The sequence below is a fragment of the Mus caroli genome, unplaced genomic scaffold (assembly GCF_978045245.1).
Source record: "Mus caroli unplaced genomic scaffold, Mus_caroli_1 scaffold_8, whole genome shotgun sequence".
NCBI classification, from domain to species: domain Eukaryota; kingdom Metazoa; phylum Chordata; class Mammalia; order Rodentia; family Muridae; genus Mus; species Mus caroli.
In genome coordinates, this window is record NW_028227263.1 from 88284960 (window position 1) to 88305566 (window position 20607).

At 42.7% G+C, this 20607-nt stretch overlaps 1 protein-coding gene across 1 annotated transcript in view; it reads right to left on the reverse strand.

Annotated features, from left to right (window-relative positions):
* Positions 1–228: 228 nt before the first annotated feature.
* Atp10a (ATPase phospholipid transporting 10A (putative)) overlaps positions 229–20607 on the reverse strand; it is a 212117-nt gene continuing 191738 nt past the window's right edge. The window contains exons 14-21 of the mRNA XM_085841695.1: positions 14998–15322; positions 12623–12699; positions 9077–9202; positions 4253–4453; positions 2548–2628; positions 2351–2455; positions 1740–1927; positions 229–1588 (exon numbers count right to left, since the gene is read on the reverse strand). Coding sequence (XP_085697821.1) covers positions 970–1588; positions 1740–1927; positions 2351–2455; positions 2548–2628; positions 4253–4453; positions 9077–9202; positions 12623–12699; positions 14998–15322 — 1722 coding nt within the window. The 3' untranslated portion in view covers positions 229–969. The remainder of the gene's footprint in view (positions 1589–1739; positions 1928–2350; positions 2456–2547; positions 2629–4252; positions 4454–9076; positions 9203–12622; positions 12700–14997; positions 15323–20607) is intronic.

Consider the following 20607-nt stretch of genomic DNA (forward strand, 5'->3'; position numbering starts at 1 on the left):
ATCATTTTGGAACAAGGAGAAATGATAGCTCATCAGACAAAAGCCTGATAGTAGCTACTCAAAACATTTAAGAGTTTGGTTGGTAGAATCTGGCTGTTGCCTATGGCCTGGTGCAAGGAGATTGGGATAATAGGTCACTTGGTGGCCCTGACCTGTACCCCACAGTATTTTTTCTTTGGTGTCTGAAAGGACTTGCATGAGGAAGTGTCCTCACAGTATTCAGAACACTCTAGCTTGTGTCACCCACCAGGATCTTCACACAACAGTGGCGCCAGACACTCTCATTGCATAGTGGGGGTTGTTTATTGCCTGTGATGATTTAAGCAAGAAATACACGAAACACCAGAGCTGTCAGACCCGTGAGGTAAACTTTATGAAATGCCTGCCCAGATGTGAGCGGTGGCAGAAACATCACATGGGTTTTCCTCAAGGTTTCACTTTCTGTTCACTGTTAGTAACATTGGAAGACAATGGAGGTATTTGCCTCAAAGGTCACATGCCCTTCCCTCTGTCTTCTTTCCTCCCTGTCCTGTGTCCACACCCACCACAGCTATCCCAGGCTTCACCGGACTAACCATATGTTTATGTCTGCTGGCAGAAAGTGAGGGTCATGTGTGTTGAAGAAACAATGCACATTGCTTTTCCTTACAAAAATGAGATGAAAAAATAAATCTAGACACACTTTTCAAGTGTCACTCTTCTTTAAACTTTATATATAGATAGATAAAGATATGTGTTCTTATTTTTCTTAAGTATACTCTACTTAGAACTTTTAAAAAATAAACTTTCTTTTTGGTACCTCTGGCTTCCTATATATGTCTTGGAAACATTTAAAAAATACATCTTTCTAGAACTCTTCTGTGCAAATAATAAACATAAATAAAATTAACATTTGTTACATAATAATAAAAAGGCCATTTCAAGGATTTCTTTGTCACCACAATTGCCTGTGGCCCTTTGGAGGTGATACTATAAGTAGCCTGTGACTTGTCCTTGTAAGCTGTGCAGGTCCTGCTCTGGCTGTGGTGGGTTGGATAGAAACTCACCATCCTGCTTATCCATCTGTAAACTATTTCCAGACATTTGCAAGACACTTCCCAGCCCACTGGCCAGTGACAGCGAGGAGATCAAGTTTAGTGAGCCAAAGCTGGGCAGATGGAAGAGTGACGACAAACGGGCCGTCTGACTAGCACTGGTAGATTGTCTCTTAGAATCCCCAGGACATACTTCTGAAATAGCCTCTCTGGGCATGGAGGACCCTGAGGCCTGAGAGCCAAGTCCTTCCAGCAAGGTGTTCTCTCTTAATGGCATGTTTGTATCCACTGCACTGGGTTCCCCGCTGGCCTCTGGGGAACAGGTCAGCTGCTGTGTGAACTGGGAAGCTTGAGAGGCACAGTCTCTAGGGAGAGTCTCAAAAGGTCCCATGGTCTTCCTTTCTGAAAGCTCGGTTTCTGAGTGTCCAGGTGGTTGTCCCTGAGCAAGAGTCTCTTTGGGATCACTGAATTTGTTGAGGGGTTTCTTGGCCAACTGGCGTCCTAGCTGGAGTTGGGTGGGGAAAAGACTCCCCTGGAGGGCTTTGAAAAACAATCTAGAAAGAAGACACACAAAAACTAATCAGATTCTAAACTGGGCCATGACTGAGCTTCATGAGACTCATGGAGGTTTAAGCACAGCAAGGCCAGGGGATGTGTATATGCTACACTCCCTTATCACTTGGCTTTACCAACTCAGCTACTCACCTGGGCAACAATGCAGCAATAGGTGCGATGAGACAAGTCAAGTAGAACAGAGGGTCACCCAGTAATGTCTGCATGGTCCAGTAAGGGTTAGATGGAGGGTAGCATGTGGCACAGGAAGTGTTGTAGATCAGAGCCACGGAGAAAAACAAAAAGGTACTGAAACCACAGGCTAACCAGTTGAGCCAGGTCTAAAAGGAACCAGAGAGAAAGGGCATTTACTTCACATTAAGAGTAGCAACAGTATGAGCAACATGAGTTTATTAGGGATGGTTAAGGGTGTGCCTTCCTGGTCTTAGCGAAGATTCTTGCCATTGCTGGCCAGTGGGCCTTAGTGGAGCAGCCTGGGACAGGATCATGAGGGCAAGAGGAAAGGGCTAGGCAAAAGCAGAGCAGTGAAGGAGACAAGAAGGCAGGCAGATAAACAGCTGCTCAGGACAGTCGTTGGTGGGTCTCTCAAAGCTAGGCCAGCAACTTTGAGTGTGTGTTATTTTCCTTTTATCACATAGGTAGGGCAGCTTTGTAGCCTTCTATATGTGCAAAACACCTGCTGGGAAGGACATGTCCCATAATACCAGTCCCTTGTGGAGTGTGGCCTTGCCCCTGGCTCTCACCCATGTTTTGGTTTCAATACCCAGGTGCAGCAGGAAGGTGAACAGTGCTATTGCTGTGACAGGGGTCCCCCAGGTAAAGACATCCACATTGGAGTCATAGTAGGCCTGAAAGACAGAAAGCAAAATGGCTAAGTTCTGTGTGACTGTAGGTTCCTAGAAGCAGCTGAGGAGAAAACCTATGCTGGGTTCCTACTTACCAGGTAGGGAATGAAAAAGCATACCAGGCTTTGGAAGGCAGCATCCACCATGTTTAACCAGAATGCTCGTGGTCTGTATTCCTGAGACACAGAGACAAGGAGGGATTAGAGAGAAGGGCTTGTCTCCTCCAAGCATGGGATACCCTAAGTACCCCAAGCCCTGGAAGACAATTTTTGTTTCAGGAGCCAAGGAGAGCAAGGCTCCAACATTGTGGATGAGAAACCAAAAACAGGCAGAGCCAGAGCTGCAGGTATCTGGGTGACTGGGAACCTTTGAACCAAGAACATGAGCCCTTTAGGTATAGGTCAGCAGAGTTATGAATTTCAGAAGTTGGGGGAGGGGGGAGTAGGGGGAATTAGGCAGGAGAGGACAGAAGGATAGAAATGATGTCAGTACAGTCAGTACTCATGAAATTCCCAGAAAAAAAAAAAAAGAAAAACCAAAACCAAAACCAGACATTGCTCACTATGGAACTTCTCATCAGGAAAGGATATCTAAAATATTGATCCTGCTGCCCAGTCTGCACCACCTCCTGATATGCTCCCACCCCAATCTGGGCCCTCCTTCCACTTTGAAAAGGTTTTATGATGAATAATTTGAAAGACTCTTAACAATTAGCCTTAAAATTTTAGTGATTTTTAGAACTGTCTATTTTTTTTTATGCATAGTGTTTGCACCTGTATATGTACAGGATGTGTATCACTGCCCAAAACAGTAAGTATTCTTAACCACCAAGCCAACTCTCCAACCTCTCAGGATGTTGGTGGAACTGTTTGGGAATGATTGGGAGGTATGCTCTTGGCGGGTATGCCTGCCTGCCTGCTGCCATGCTCCTCACCATGTTGTCTGTAGACTCACCCTCTGAAACCCGAAGTCTCCAATAAAGTCTTTTAAAAAGTTGCTTTGGTCATAGTGTTTTGTCACAGCAATAGAGAAGTAACTAAAATACTGACATAGCGGGGGATGGGATAGGGGGTTTGTGGAGGGGAAACGGTGAAAGAGGATAACATTTGAAATGTAAATAAATAAAATATCCAATAAAAAATGAAGCTTGCTTAAAACAAAACAAATACACACACAAAAACAAACAAAACAACATAAAATAAAAAACCAGACATAGGTATTACATTTTAACTATGCCAAGCACACATTACCACCTGTGACCAAGGCAGATTTGCTAAAGATTTTTCTGGAGAAAGCTGAGGTGGAGACTGTTTTTACTCCACGTACTTGAATGTATTTGCTTTCATGAATGCAATAGCATTTGGGGGAGGTGATGGAAGCTTCAGGAAGTGACACTTAGTAGGAGGTCCTTAGGTCACTATGGCCATGCTGCTAAGTGGATGATGAGGTCCTGCTTGCTTCCTCTTTGTTTCCTGGTTCCTGACATGAGCAGTTTGCTCCAATATGTGTTTCTCACCATTGCCCTGATGATTAGGCACTGTCACCAGAAGCACAATTGGAATTGCCCTATGCTAGATTGCAGCTGCCAGAACCCTCTGTGCAAACAATCTTTGTCTCTTCTAAGTGTTTTTGTTATAGCAATGCAAAAGCTAACACAATGTATTACAGGGCCTAGCAGACAGCATCCCTTCTACAATTTCCATTTTTTCCCAGGGGTGTCTATTAGTAGATATTTGGGGGAATTTTACTTTCTGGAAGGTTAAGAGGAGAATGGAGGGCTCGGAGACACAGGGAGCTTACCTCCATGTTTTGGCCACTCTTGTAAAGCTGTGGCTTTCTCAGTAACATGTCAGCTGGAACATCTTTATCCAGCACCCCAGTCACCAGCTGGGGAAGTGATGAGAAGAGCAGATTAAAGAAAATCAGATACCACTGATCAATCATGGCCGATGCAGAAAAGCCACAGTAAAACTGGAACCAAAACAAGAGACCCACAAACATCTGCAAGAGAGAACAAAGGCATTTAGAACAGTTTTTGTTTGTCAGTTTCTTTATTAGTTTTATTTTGTTTTTGCTGTCCCTACTGAGACTCATCTAAAGGACCCAAGATCCTTGTAGAGATTTGCTGTAGGTTAAGTGGCTAGGCAGTGATTTCTTCCCAAAAGGCAGCCCTAAGTTCCAGCCTTGTTGTAGCCTGCCTCATACCCTCTTCTACCACAACCTCCTGTCTTCAAGAGACTTGAAACAGGAATTTAAAATTCCTAGGAACATCTTAGGGAGCGATGAGATTTTTGTGCCAGAGGAGTGGAGATGATCAACATTAAACAATCAAGGTGTGACAGGGGCTTATAATGGGTCACTTTTCAAGGGGGCCTGTGGCTTGTTCCTTGGGGCCTTCATTTTCCTTTCTTCCCAAACAACTACCCTAGGATAGATCTCTGAGTCCATGTCCTCTTGTTTTCCCATTTTCTTTGTGTTTTCTTTTCTCCTCCTTTATTTGGGAGTCGGGGAGGCAAGGTTTAACTATGTGGCCCAGACTAGCTCTGAATTCACGATCCTCCCATTTTTACTTTCCTTTTGAAAAACAACAGTGAAAAATTATCAACTGCTCCCATAAGAGGAAGGCACACACACACATGCAAGGCCAAGACACAGATGTTATGAAGCAGAGAGCCTGAATAGCCTGCTCAGCAGTGCTGCGGGTTAGGTAGATCTTTCTACTTTCACTGGATCAGGTTGTCAGTGGCTGGGCTGCATTTACTACATGGGGAGCATGGCAATCTAATGACAGATATAAAACACTGTGGTCCAGCTCTTAAGTGTCTCCCATAGACCCCTAAGTTAAAGCTTTTTTTTCCCTCCCAGATCGCAGAGCTATTTGGAGTAGTGGTAGACAAAACAGGTGGGCCTAGTGAAGGGAAGTCAGTGAGGGCATGTCATTAAACAGAATACTGGAAACCCAGTTCCCTCTGCCTCTCTGAGAACCATGGGGTAAGCATCTTTATTCCCATCATGATGTGCTGCCTCACCATAAACCCATAGGAAACAGGGCCGAGTGTCTATGGGCAGAAACCTCTAACACCTTCAGCCAAAATAAAAACTGTTTCCTTTATAACTTATTTATTTCACTTATTATAGTATAGTGATACAAACCCAACATATATTTTCAGACTCACTATGTAATCTGGCATAGATCATATCACCCTCTCTACTTCAGTTTCCCTGTCCATGATATGGCCATACCAATGAGACCTACATGGGGCTGGAGGAGGGGGATGTTGAGAATTAAAGGATCTGATACCTTTAAAGTACTCATTAGATCTCTGGTATACTGTAGCTCTTGTCAGAGGCATACTCTTCCTAGCTTAATGTCTTCATTTCCTTCTTTGAGGCTCAAACTCAAAGTCCTCTTAACATTTACAGAAATGAGATATGAAAACACTTTATCAGAGTATGAGTAATACATCCAACTTGTTCAAACACATATGGATCTTGGCTTAAGGTGCAGGGAACCAGTCTCCAAAAGAGATGTGATAGAGTAGATGAATCTTCCACTGAGCCCAGTGAGGGTTCTGGGCTACAGCTCTTCATGGCTGTTGAAAGCGTTACTTTATGTCTCTAGCTCTTGGCAGAGTTACTTTACCTGTCTCTGGGCTTTAGTATCTAGCCTAGAAAATTGCTTCTGAGGATCAGAAGAAATGCTAGTCCATGTGGGTGGAAGCGATGACTAAATCCCCCAAGTACTGTTTTAATCTATGACTTAAGTTTCCTAATATGCAACCTTCCCCCCTTCACACCAACCACTGACAGTCTTGGGCTTTTCATTGATTTTTCCCCCCTGCCTTCCGCCCACAGCTCACTCTTGCTCACCCGCCGTGGGCTCAGCCTTATGAGTCATAGTAAAGCAAATGGAGTCAAAGGGAACAGGAAGAAAAATACTCAGATAATTAAGAGCCCCCTCTCATTGTACCAAAGAGCTTTATTCCCAAAGCTCAGTTACTATGGAAACTGTTCTTCTCTGCTCTTTATTGGAAAGGCCAATTTATTCTTAAAATTAATGACTCTCTCCTGTGAGGACTGATTACCCTTGAACTCCTCATGTGGATAAATGTTCTTAACAAAGCCCTGCATCTTACATGAAGGAAAACAGGCTAATTCTCCTCCCTGTGTTCTCCAACAAAGGCAGGCTTAACAGGGTGAGCAGAAGGAGAGTGTACACACCCCAGGCTGCCACTTTGGCCTCTATTTACCTCCAAAACGTTGGAAAGCTTACAGTATGCTATTCTCACTACCTTGTCAAGTTGGCAAACCTGAATTGGGAATGACAGAGATAAGCTAGCTTAATTCCTAGTTTTGTTTTGGGGAGAATAAAAGAAATTATAACCCAAAGGTGTCAAACAGACATGGTCTACAACTTATGAGGCCTCAATTTAGTTTTTTTTTCAAGTTTTTGATGTAGGGTGAAAGCAATATGCATTCACCCAAATTTTGAATTTTGAGTTGGTTCTTTGCCTGGGCTTTATTCTCTCATAAAATGATGGATAGTGATTTTGAGCCAAAGCTCCCAGCTGTCTGCAAGGTAACAATGTTGCAGGGTGCTGTGCCACAACTCTATGATAGCAGATGATCTAGGTGGACTGAATGTGTTTTCCATTTGTGATATTTTCAACTTGTAATGGGTTGTTATCAAGACAACAAAACCCTACTATCAGTTGAGAAGCAATGTGCTTAAGTTGCCACTAAAAAGACTGAAGTAAATGAGGCTGTATTCCATTCTGGCCTACTCCACAGAGGCCAGTCACTTCTTCAGAGGGAGCTGGGAAACTCTAGGCTCTGGGTATCTGAGGCCTCACCATGCTGGCAATTCAATACTGGCTTACAAAGAATGGAGACATGAACTCACAAGGTCAGAAACAGTGCAACTTCTTCTTTTTTTTTTTTTTTTTTTTTGGATGTGGTCCCAGGCAGAGCTTAATCTGATTTAATTTCTAAATCTACTCAATTAGCCATATCTTGATTGGTTCTGAGCATCTTGTATTCATTTGTTAGAAGACATTTTGGTAATCAGGCCAGTGGGTGGGAGAGGTTAGGAAAGAAAATGTGTCAGCTTCCAGAATGAACCATTAAGAATACAAAAGAGCTGTACTGACAAAGGCTTAGAGTTAGCAGGAAGGTTTTCATTAGAAGTCATCTATAAGATGGAAAACAGGGTCCCCAATGGAGGTGACAGAGAAAGTACCCAAGGAGCTGAAGGGGTCTGCAACCCTATAGGTGAAACAACAATATGAACTAACCAGTACCCCCCAGAGCTAGTGTCTCTACCTGCATATGTAGCAGAAGATGGCCTAGTCAGCCATCACTGGGAAGAGAGGCCCCTTGGTATTGCAAACTTTATATGCCCCAGTACAGAGGAATGCCAGGGCCAAGAAGTGGGAGTGGGTGAGTAGGGGAGTAGGGCGGGGGGGAGGGGTTATAGGGAACTTTTGGGATAGCATTTGAAATGTATATAAAGAAAATATCTAATAAAAATAAATATTAATAAAAATCTAAAAATAAAATATATTTAACCAAAAAATTTTTTTTAAACCTTTTAACTTATTTTACTCTTTTTCAGAAGAGGACAAGATATTTTGATACTGGAGTTCTGGTACCTAGACAGTGAGATTTCTGGAACAAGTTTAGATTCTCATTTATCCCAAGAGTTTAGTTTGTCTCTTTGTTGGTTCACTTAGCCTCAAGCTGCTAGAGGCAGAGGCAAGAGAGCAGCAGTCTAACACCCTCTCAGGAGAATGTCTAGAAATCTTACAAATGAGTCAGAGTTCTGTGATGGTCCTGTGTGCCATCCTGCAAGCCTATGGAGTATGAAGGAACTAGGATTAAACATGAGGGACCATGTGGGAGAGATCAGGAAGGGCTTCGAAATAAAAGCCCCTAAAAAGACACAAACATTCACAGCACATCTATCCTAGGAGGAGTCTTCCCTTAATGGAGCTACCTATTAAAGCTAGCCAGAAAAGTATCTATCTACTCTTAGCACAGAAAGATGTGCAAGCCCCCTTTTTTACTAGGTTCAAGGGCACACTTGGGGGCCTTGTACAAGGCCTGGTGTGTGTGTGTCTCTGATAGACACCATTCAATGCCTGAACTACATAACAAGATTAAGTAATTTTCTGGTTGCAGGTCCACTGAATACTCTTCTCTTTAACCTTCCTGGTCTACAGCAGAGAAATCAGTTTCCTTCTGTGGCCATGCCTGTGAAACACTCCTACAAAACACATGCAGAGAGGCTGAATACTCGAGAGCAGAATTAGATGTCAGGTAGGGACACAGACTTAGCAACCTCCTATCTATTAAATCACTTGGAAACTGCTGGCTTTGTCATTATGCTACTTTACAAAGTCATATATGAACAGTCCTGTCTGCCTGCTTATTAGAACTTTCCCCCTTAAAAAATGCAGCTGTTTTCATTTCCCATGAGCTAGTCTTCAAATATTACAGGGTACAAGGGTAAGGCTAAGATCACAGACAAACCCAAAACAATGGGGCAGACAGAAGACTCTTGATGATTTATGAAGGCAGCAATCCTACAAATTGTACAATTCAAGACCCATGTCAAATACGTACTGTGTTTTTGTAGAAGAAATACAGCACCATATTGGCCAGTCTGGAGTAGCACCAGTGTCCATGGACGATTAAAAGTCTCTCCAGGTATCGGAATCTTGGCACTGCAAAGTCACTTGCCATCACAGCCTTGAAAAGGAAAGTAATTCTCATCACACTGATGCCCCACTTGGCATGGAACAAAAGCAAGACAAAGAAAATAGGAGAGGAAACAAAAAATCCAGCCTAACACAGTACTAAGTGTGGCTTTGTCTTATTAAGTCCTCCAATTAAACAGAAAAATCATTCAATAATCCCTGTTGCTCATGAATGGCACTTTCTAGAACTATTTAAAGCCACAAATACTAGATATATGATTAATGAGTTTATACAGGCTTCATTTTTTTTCTCTTCTAATGTTGTTTTCTAACAAGCCACAAAACATAGAGATGTATGGAGTCCCCCCACCCCCCAATCCCACCTTTCTCCAATGCCAATGGTACTTTTCTCTATACTATAGCCACATTTCAAAGATGAACTAAAGCTAACCCACCAGTGGGTATCAGACAGACAGACATCAAGACATCCTCAGAGTTGTACTTTGGACACCTTTTCCAAGAGAATAAATGGTCTATGGAATAACAAGATAAAGAAGATCTCTACATGTTTGGCACTCATGCACTTTGTTCACAAAAATCACCCTCTTGGGTGCTGGTGTATGCAGACAGGGAGCGTATGGGTATGAAGGGCAGGTATTGTGGAGGTCTACTCTCAGCCCTTCCCTTCCCCTCCTGCTGTCTTCAACACTATTCACTCATGAATTGAGAGTCCATATTTGATTTTCTTTTGTCTCCTCACAATGCCCACACAACACCATGAATATGGAGAAGCTCAAGAAATATTTGTTGAATGAATGAAAGGAAAAATTCAGGAGGGATTTCTCAGAGTTGCTAGTTTTCTCTATTTCCCCTAAGGAAAGACTAATGAGAATACTTGTCAATCCCATATGCAAAGAAGACCTACAAAGAAATGTTTTATATGAAAGACCTTGATGGTAAATACTTAGTGAGGAGACTTATCTGTTACCTCTGTTCCTAGGCTTGTTGCAAATACGTAATTCCCCATCCATAAGACTTGTGAATTGAGTCTTATGAGCAGTGTTGGAAACAGTTGGGCCAGTAAGTCAGGTAGCGTTGAGCAAGCAAATTTCTAGGTAGGGTGTGGCTGAATACTTTTGTATGTACTTCAAGTGACATGTAATAAAGGATGTATTATGCAAGATGGGCACACGTCTTCTGCCCTGTTGCTAGTATGTTATTCCAGTAAGTGAGAGACCACTATCTTGAGCTTTTCTTGTTATATATGGGTATGAAAAATCTAGGCTGAGTCTCTATGGAGAAGTCAGACTAGGTCACCAGTCCAGTCACTGTGGGACAGCCACCTCAGGTCAGGAGCTGGAATGGACAACAGAGCTTCTATGCCTGAGATGCTCAGTCTCGGTGAACTCTTCTGGCCACCATATTGTATAAAAGGCTGAAGTCAAGCTCTGACAGAGGCAGACATGAAGTCAACACAGCTTCTACCACCTCAGCTCTAGCAGAACAGGTGGGAAAGCCAACAGCATTGGTATAGGCTATGTCTACCAAGGAACAGGTACTGTGTCTTGGCTGGATTTGTAGTGGGTAAGAAAGGAGAAGGCTAGAGAGACAAGCGAGCATCGTCAGGAATCTGCAGCATGTGAAGATGTTTCTAAAGACAGTCCTAAAGTCTACCCTGTGGCCTATTAATCTATTTGGCTTTCAGCCCTTGGAATCCAACCTGGAGTCACTATGTGTGCTAGGTAAGCTCCCCGCTCCTGAGCTGTGTCCTCTTGTCTTTCCAATGACAGTCCCCCTTTTTGTGAGTTTCTAAACTTACTCCACTAAGGACAGTAATATGTCTGATGGTGTCTGCTTCTAAGTCTGTGTCAGGCAATAATGAAGGTGCACTGAGTTTTGAAAGAATGAATACTAGGGTAAATGACTGAAGAATCACAGAGCATCTGAAGCATTTGGGACAGAAATGCATGTTCCATTAAGCATGTAAGTTAGATTTCATTTTTGTGGAACAGAATCTGAGGACACAAACAAGTGTGGATGTAAAACATTCAGTAAAAATGTATTGAAAATGTAGAGTGTTCTCTCTAAACAACACAGCATAACTACTATTTATATACTGTTTCACTACACTGAGTACAAGAAATCATCTAGGGATGATTCCAAGTATATAGATGGGTGTGTGCAGGGTTTATGCAAATGTAACAGTTTATGTGGGAGACTAATGCATCTGTGAACTTTGATGTTAAAGCAGCTCCTCAGATAGTGAGAGGCAACTGTACTGTACTTCCAGGCCTACCATCTGACTGCTCTTTAATACAAAGCCAGAAAATTGTTTTCTGCACAACTTTATGTATAGTGAGTTTTCTATAAATCATCTCTGATTGAATAAGTGATCTAACCTGTGAATAAATGGAGATAAAAACTATGATTTTAAAAACTCAGTGAATAAATTGTTCCTTACAATCTTTACCAAGCACGGAGCACAGGGTCCCCATTGAAGGAGCTAGAGAAAGTACCCAAGGAGCTGAAGGGGTTTGCAGCCCCCTAGGAGAGACAACAAGATGAACTAACCAGTGCCCCCTGTGCTCCCAGGGACTAAACCACCAACCAAAGAATACACATGGTGGGACTCATGGCTCCAGCCGCATATGTAGCAGAGGATGGCCTCAATGGGAGGTCATCAATGGGAGGAGAGGCCCTTGATCCTGTGAGGGTTCTATAGCCCAATAGAGGGGAATGCCAGGGCCAGGAAGTGGGCATTGGTGGGTTGGTGAGCAGGGGGAAGTGGGAAGGGGCAAGGGGTTTTCAGAGGTGATACCAGAAAAGGGGATAACATTTGAAATGTAAATAAAGAAAATATCTAATAAAAAAACCTTTACCAAGCATACATACATATCATATACATACACATACACATACACATATACATATACACATACACATATACATATACAGCTCAAACTTGCTCAGATGTTAAAAGTTGATACAGTGCTATCTCCAGAAGCTGTACAATTTAAATTAACTGGTGCATTCAAATTCTGGAACATTTAGAACTGAAACAGAGACAAATGAAAAGCACAGATGGAACTTCCATGGGAGTTAGGGTGACTACCTTCCATCTTCAGAGGGATTTTGGGTTTGAACAGTGTCATGAGGCAAGTTTTACAGAGTATAGACACTGATGAGCAATAGTAAACATAATGCCTTCAGAGATAAGCTAGGGGAGGCTATGACTCACCTTGCCTCTTGGAGTCAGAGTTTCCCAAAATATCCTTGGGTTTCCACACATGGCTCATTCATAGAATTACAATATTTCTTAGCTTCTACTAGCTTAGCAGAAGGTGAGCACTGGCCCATACTGAATGCAGATCCTTTACCTTAATAAGAGGCCAGAGACAGACTGGGAAAACTTGTGCTATAATGGGATAAGAGGGTGATTTGGTCCTACAGGACAGCCCAAATGGTCTTTTACCTGCATGCCCTCCTGGCCTGAGATCCCAACACCTACATCTGCCACCTGGATCATGCTGACATCATTGGCCCCATCACCTGAAAACAACACAGTCAGGAATAATCATTGATTTTGAAATTCACAGAAGCACATGGACACATTGACGTCTTGGCTCCTGCTTGACTGAGTTCTGTGGAAAAGACTGGGGAAAGGGAAGAAGAACAACTTCCTGGGAAAACTGAGGTAACAAATCAGAATTAGGCATAGTATATGGAATTGCCAATCACATCAAGCTGTCCCAGTAATCAGCTAGAATTTAGCCATCATCTTATTCAGTGGGCTCTATTCTGTCAGGATACACATAGAAAAGGTCCTTGATGTGATGTCTGGCACAATAAGAGAAGCCAACATCATCATCATCATCATCACTGTTGCAGTGACTCAACTCTGGGCATCAGGACCTCTCCAACTCATAGTTGCTTTAGCAATTTTCTTATTACATCAAGCAGGTTGAATTCTGTTCAGCATTTTATGCACACTGTGAATTAACTAAGATATGCTTTTGGGTTCTTTGAGGCATAGCAAAGAAAACTCCCATTTGTTCCATCAAGTTGTTGACTGAGGAATATTAAAACAAGAAGTCAGAGACCTGGACATCTTTTGGATGTAAGACACAGACATAGCCATTATAATTTAGACAATTGTGGCCATTCTTAGAATTAGACTCAGAATAACCCAAGGCAAAGCAGATATGCCAAGCTGTAAAAATAAAAGTCCATGACACACAAATGTCAAGGCAACTCATGATGTGGCTATATGTTGACCCTTTAATTTCTGCCTTTCCTTAGTATTAGAAATCAAACCTAGAGTTTTCACAAGTGTTATGCCACTGGCCTATGTACCAAGTCCTTTCTTCACTTATTTTGAGACAGGGTCTCATTGAGTTTGTCATAATAGTTTTGAACTTACTATGTACTCTTAAGGGTGGTCCTAAGTGTAATCCTTTTGTCTCAATCATTTTCATAGTTGAATTACCAAGGCATGACATAGGTCAGGATTAGGGTGTCTTTTCCTTGTGAGTTTATTTTTCTTTATTGGGCTAAGCTCAACATGGATGATTAATTAGTAGTATTTGTTGAATTAAAAGTATGGGGACAACGGGATTCTCTCTAGCTTCCCATAAAGGCCCTTTCAAAATAATTACAATGCACAATGGGGCTCTCTAAATCTAAATAGTAGGTTCTTAAGTCTGGGGCACATGGTCCAAAAAAGATGTGATGTTCTAATAGGAAAGTAGCTTCTCTTTCCCTGGAGGAGATGCTACCTTCCCTCAGCTTAAGGCAGGGAAGTCATGGTAGACACTTTGGTCATGTATCCTGAGCATGCACCCTTTTGTCCATCTGTGTACTTGCCTTAGTGGATACTACTGATCTCTATAACCCTTAGAGTGTTCAGACTATGGCTACTAAGTTCTCATAGTTAACACTGGATTATTCCTAGTAGATAAAGTACACAGGTGATACAGGGTAATATACACACTTTCTACAAATTATACTATAAATACATGTGTCTCACTAGTTGGTAAAGATATCTTTATCACTGAGTCTACTGGTTCCAGAAATGGGTCATATTTATAATGGTGTTATGATAGTTACTGCCTTCCTAGTTCTCACCAGGAAGTGGCTAAGCCTGTGCAGGAGACTATAGGCAATTTAGAAATGGGGAGAGATGCTCCCTAAGGGTATGCTAAGTGACCTCTACCCTGTCATTGAAGAGTTCCCCAGCCAAGAGTACCCGCAAAGAAAAATAATGTTAGATATAATCCTTAAATGATCTAAAACTGTGCTGTCTTGAAATGGATGTGTGTGCCATTTTGGATGTATTTAATGAGACGCTCATCTCAGAACAGTACACAAAATTCAGCTGAGAAGAGTCACTGGGGCTTTTGGATGGTGCAGTCTGAGTTCTTAGAACATCATAAAGCCTTGACGCCAAGATGCATGTAATATCTCAACGCCTTTTAAAAGGGCCTCTGCTCAGTCAAAATATGCTAACATAGGACACCACTATGGCTGGATTGTGTAGAACAATTGTTATCTAAAGTCTTGTCTTTGAAGATTTTGTCTACACTCCAGCCTGTCTTCTTAAATTAGCAATTGCTGATCTTATAATACTACACTACATGTGTCTGCTACCACCCACATCTTGTGGCTCTTTGATGTATGCTTTATGTCTGGAATGCTCTACTTTACCACGCTGGGCATAATATTGTAAATGGAACAGGTGAACAGGCTTTTCTTACTTCATAGTTCTAGATGGAACAGAATCAGAAATTTGGGTCACATTGAGAGGGAGTGGCTAAGTAAGACAGCGGCAGGGTCAGCCTAAGTACTTGCCTATGGCCAAGGTCATGGCCTTGAGCTTGCTTCTGACAAGCTTCACCACCATGCTCTTCTGCAAAGGGGTCGATCGGCAGCAGAGGACTGAGCGACACTGCTTGGCAAGGAAAAGAAATTTGTCCTCCAGGCTTTTCTCGAGGGCATAGGCCAGACTTCTTCCATCAATCACAAGGCTTGGGCTGGGGCTGGCGTCAGCGGATGTGGAGACTGGGTTGAAAGAGAACCCCACACTCAAGTTGCTTTCAGAGTTCTGAAGGGTACTTCTAGGGTTTCTGGATTGCACATAACTGAGGCACTGGTCCAGCAGGGCTGCACATGCTTCCTGAAATTGACACACAACCAGTTTCAGTTGGGTCATGTCACTGATCCTGGTTATCTGCAACACCCCCAGCTGAAGTCCTTCTCAGGCACTGGGCTCATGGCTCTTTAAACCTCCAGAAAAGGAACTGCAGCTAGAGAGAATGACTTCCTGCGGAGGAGAGAAACTCAGCTTCCACTGGATTATACTTTATTGACTCTGCTGGTGAGCTGAAGTTGAAATGGAGCATGTTCACCTTCATAGGTGTGGCTGCATTACTGCTATACCGTACATGATTAGGCTGAAGGTTCAACCTGTTTGCCTTTAGGTTCTCTAGGGCTTTTACCTAAACCTTCCTGCCTCATACTGCGCCATCAACAGTGGTACACAAAGTCCTTTCTAAGCCCTTGCTGGATCAGCTTGCCTATCTAGTCCAATTACTGTGTTTTTCAATTATCCATGCCCTTCCCAAATTGGAGCTGAGTTCCAAAACAAACGAAAACTTGGATATTAATATACTTTGGGGACACGAGCCAGAGACCAAAGAGATTGCTCATTTCCAGGAACAAACACACCATGGAGAAGTTTAAAAGGCTCCTATCCTCATGAAGACAGACAACCCACTGGCCTAAGGCCTAGTTCCTTACAGCACACTGTGGACATCAAGCTGTGGCCAATCAATACTTACTGAAAGTGGTTACATGCAGAAACTATTAAATCTGAAAAGAGATGGCCAGTACCCTTGGGAAGACTTGGAGAAGATAGGCCTTTGGACATGACCACTGCCTGTCACAGATAGGGAATACACAGACTTGTGACTAGAGATAGAATCCTCTGCTAGAGGACATTCTGGTAACCTGGGAAAACTTAAGAAGAATGTGGATATAGAAAGCCATGAGGTTGTTGAATTTATTACAAAGCACCAACATAGCTAGTTCTCTGTTAGATGAACCAGGCTCACCTCATCCAGTTTCAACCCTGATGCAGCTGTTGTACCTGGCCAGGTGCACAGAGCAGCAACTCATGAACTCTGAAAGGAAATAGTAGCATTTGGATAGGGAAAGGAGATGATCACAATAAGGACACCAAAGGGTTGCAAATGTTTCATTTTACCCTAGAAGCCTCTGGCATAGTCCAAGAGACTGAGAAATCGAAAGTGGTTACCTAAAAACAGCAGCTCTGGAAGAAACTCTGGGCTCTGGCTGTAGGTGGAAGAAAAAGCACTCCCAATGCTCAGAGAAGATGCAGGAAATTCTCTCTCTCTCTCTCTGTCTCTCTGTCTCTCTTTTCTTTTTTTTTGTTTTCTCCTAATCCTCATCATATGGGTTTTGCTATACTGGCAGCAAACAGAGCCATCTAGAAATAAAGACTCCAAGGGCATGGAACCTGCCTCTTCTCTCAGGTGCTATGGTGTCAAGACAGCAGTATAATGACTGTCTTTATGTCCTACCATTATAGGCAGGTGGGGTTTGGGAGGAAAAAGAAGAATCAGAAGGAGGTAAAATACACCCAGGTTTTTTCACCAGAGAACATTAAAGGGAACTCATGGAAACCTAGAAAATCCTGGAAAGAGAGTAAAGGGAGACACTGTAGCTGGCCCTATAATGCTATTTATGAATTCATGGGTTCCCTATATGCTGTGCACACATAGGTATAATCCTGAGGGGACAGTAACACTCTGAGAATGACACTCTGGTACAGTCCCTACCCCTACTCCAAACTGACTTTCTAAGGGAAAAATATGTACATTCAAAGATGGGCACTGGAAGCACACAAAGGCTGAGCAAATGACCCATCCAGAGTCTGCGCAGAGCCTGAAGTACAAATCCAAAAGGACAGATCACCTGTTTTCAAAACTCCATGCTCCATAAGAATTAAAAAGGTCCGCGAAGGGTGAGAGTCATAACATAATTGACATAAGTCACATGACAAAGGTTCAGTGTCACAAGAACTAAAAAATCCCAGCTCCAGTGAAAAAGCACAGTGAACAGAAGGTGACCCTGACACTAGCATAATCTGACAGGAACATAAAAGCAGCCATCATAGAAAAGCTCCAGGCCAGCATTAGCATTTTGAAAATCAATAGCAAAACAGTTTGGGGGGAAAGATTGTGAGCAATACACAGAAAAAAAAACATATAGAAATGTGAGTATAATCCTAAATAATTTATGTAGAATCTCTGCCTTCGAGGAGGTAGACTGCAGCACCACACTCCTTAAGTGCAAATTCACATGGACTTATTTCCAAAGAGTTCAGTATAGAAAAGAGGTGGGGGTGGGGAGTTGCATTCTTTGCAAAATGGATACAAGTAGCAAATACTAGGGCATCATGAACATGTAGGCATGATTATACAATGTGATTAAATAACGATACATCATGCCATTCACTCAGAATTCACAGCTTCATTGTAATCACAATAAAACCATCAGGTAAATCTAACGATCAAATCAGTCTATAAAGAATTTTATCAGCCCTCTTCAAACTGCCAAGGACAGGAAAGACAAAGATAGCCTTAGAAACTGTCACAGCCAGGGACATTCAAGAGAGCTTTGACAAACAGATGTAATATGAAGTCCTAAAATAGAACCGAGGTGCCAAGTAAGACAATCTACCATAGCACGAGCTTTAGTTAGAGCATGTGTTAATATGTGTTTGTGGGTCTAACAAATGTGCTATGCTACAGTGAGATGCTTATTGGGGGAAACTGGATGTGATATGGGAATGCCCCATAGGTTTTTCCAAACATTTTTGTAAGTCTAAAATCATTCTATATATGGAATTTATTTTCTAAAATCCTCACAATATAGGCTTAGTAGAAAAGAGGCAATAATAGATAAGAGTCATAGAGCTCAAAACACAAACACACCATGCTCAAACTGCTTAAAACAAGAGGCAAAGAAGTAAGTCGCAATAGTACCAATTCAGAAACATTGATTATTACACAGCAAGGGTTCAAGGACTGTGCTGATTTCATTTGAAACCACATGTCTGGAAAGAAGTGGAATATGTTTAGTATGCTGAATGGAAATAATTGCCATTTCAGTCTTCAATTCAAAGGGAAGACTTGGTTCCAGAAGGAAGGTGTAGTTAAGCTACTTCCTGAGGAAAACAATAATATTTGTTGTCAGTAGGCTTGCCCTCTACTGATTTCTTCAGGCACAAAGGAAGTAGTAAGCCAAGGAAACTCAGGAAGTCCTGTCCCCTGACCCTTAAGACACAAGAATTGAACCATTCTATTTGTCAACTGAATGGCTCGGACTTTGGAGAAGAGAGCACCCGAGTCCACAAAATGGAAACCAATATACACTATTCTTTTTTGTTATTGAAAAGCTAATGAAATGAAATATTAATCAGGTTGGACTCAAACTAGGAGTCAGTAAGAGAAAGATGAAAAGACATCCTAAAAACTTAAAAATGAAACAAAATACTGTGCAAAAATCCACAGACATAAAAGAAAATGGAAAATATTTATAAGAAACATCATGAGCTGTATGTACCTGAAAACACACTTCAAAATTGTGAGGTGCAGACAAATAGTGCTGAGTCAAACAGTTGGAATGTAGATCTTATACTAGAAAAGAAAAATGTTTGAGCACAGGAAATAAAAACAAAGAAGCACGAGAAGAGAAGGAGGTTAATGAAGAAGAAAAGGAAGAGGAAGAGGATGAAGGAAAAAGCTCAGATTGTTATAAATAAAACTTCAAATACAACAAATTGACATGAAAAGAAAAAGACACCAAGGTAATGCAAACCTCGTTCTTGAAGAGTCAATATAATTGATAGACTGGCATCAAAAGTAATCAAAGAACAGACACAAAATACCAATGTCATAAATAACAGAGGGAGTATCACGAAAGACCCACAAACGTCAAGATAGCAAGGAGAGACTGTCAACATGTGGCTCTCAGAGACAGGGTCCTAAGGACTGGACAACTGATGATCTGAGTGTAGAACTTTGATGGAATCCATGAATCTCCACAGAGGCTGTCATGGCCTGGAGCTTCTGTAAAGAAGGCAGAGGAGAAGCAGAAACCGGCCTGAGTAGGGCCACAGGCCTCATCCTGCCGGATCAGCGCCAGGGTAGCGGGAGCGCAGGGTTGCCTGACACCCACCAGCTACCCACGACCCCCGCCTCAGGATTTTGGGACTGCTGGTGAGTGGAACACAGCTTCTGCTCCAATCCAATTGCGCAGGACCTGAGACTGCATTAGTTAGGGAAGCAGAAACTGGCCTGAGTAGGACCACAGGCCTCATCCGGCCTGATCAGTGCCGGGGTAGCGGGAGCGCAGGGTTGCCTGACACCCGCCAGCTACCCACGACCCCCGCCGCAGGATTTTGGGACTGCTGGTGAGTGGAACACAGCTTCTGCTCCAGTCCAATCACGCGGGACCTGAGACTGCTCTGGTTGGGGAGAGAGAAATCCGGCCTACATAGGGCCACAACCTCTTCCGGTCAGAAAAGCACCGGGGCAGCTGGGGCGCAGGGTCAGCTGACACTCACCAGCTACCCACAACACCCGCCACAGGATCTTAAGACTTCTGGAGAGTGGAACACAGCTTCTGCTCCAATCCAATTGCACGCGGGACCAGAGACTGCATTAGTTAGGGAAGCAGAAAACCGGCCTGAGTAGGACCACAGGCCTCTTCCGGCTGGACCAGCACCGGGGTACCATCAGCTACCCACGACCCCCGCCGCAGGATTTAGAGACTGCTGGTGAGTGGAACACAGCTTCTGCTCCAATCTTTAAACAGTGACAACGATAACAACTAACCCCAGAGATTACCAGATGGCGAAAGGTAAACGTAATAATCTTACTAACAGAAACCAAGACCACTCACCATCATCAGAACCAAGCACCCCCACTTCGCCCATCCAGGGCACCCCAACACACCGGAAAAGCTAGACACGGATTTAAAAGCATATCTCCTGATGATGATAGAGGACTTCAAGAAGGACTTTAATAACACACTTAAAGAAATACATTAGAACACTGCTAAACAGGCAGAAGACAATAAAGAGGAAGCACAAAAATCCCTTAAAGAATGGCAGGAGAACACTGCTAAAGAGCTACAAATCCTTAAAGAAAAACAGGATAACATAATCAAACGGGTAGAAGTCCTTACAGAAAAACAGGAAAACACATCCAAACAGATGATGGAAATGAACAAAACCATACTAGACCTAAAAAGGGAAGTAGACACAATAAAGAAAACCCAAAATGAGGCAACACTGGAGATAGAAACCCTAGGAAAGAAATCTGGAACCATAGATACCAGCATCAGCAACAGAATACAAGAGATGGAAGAGAG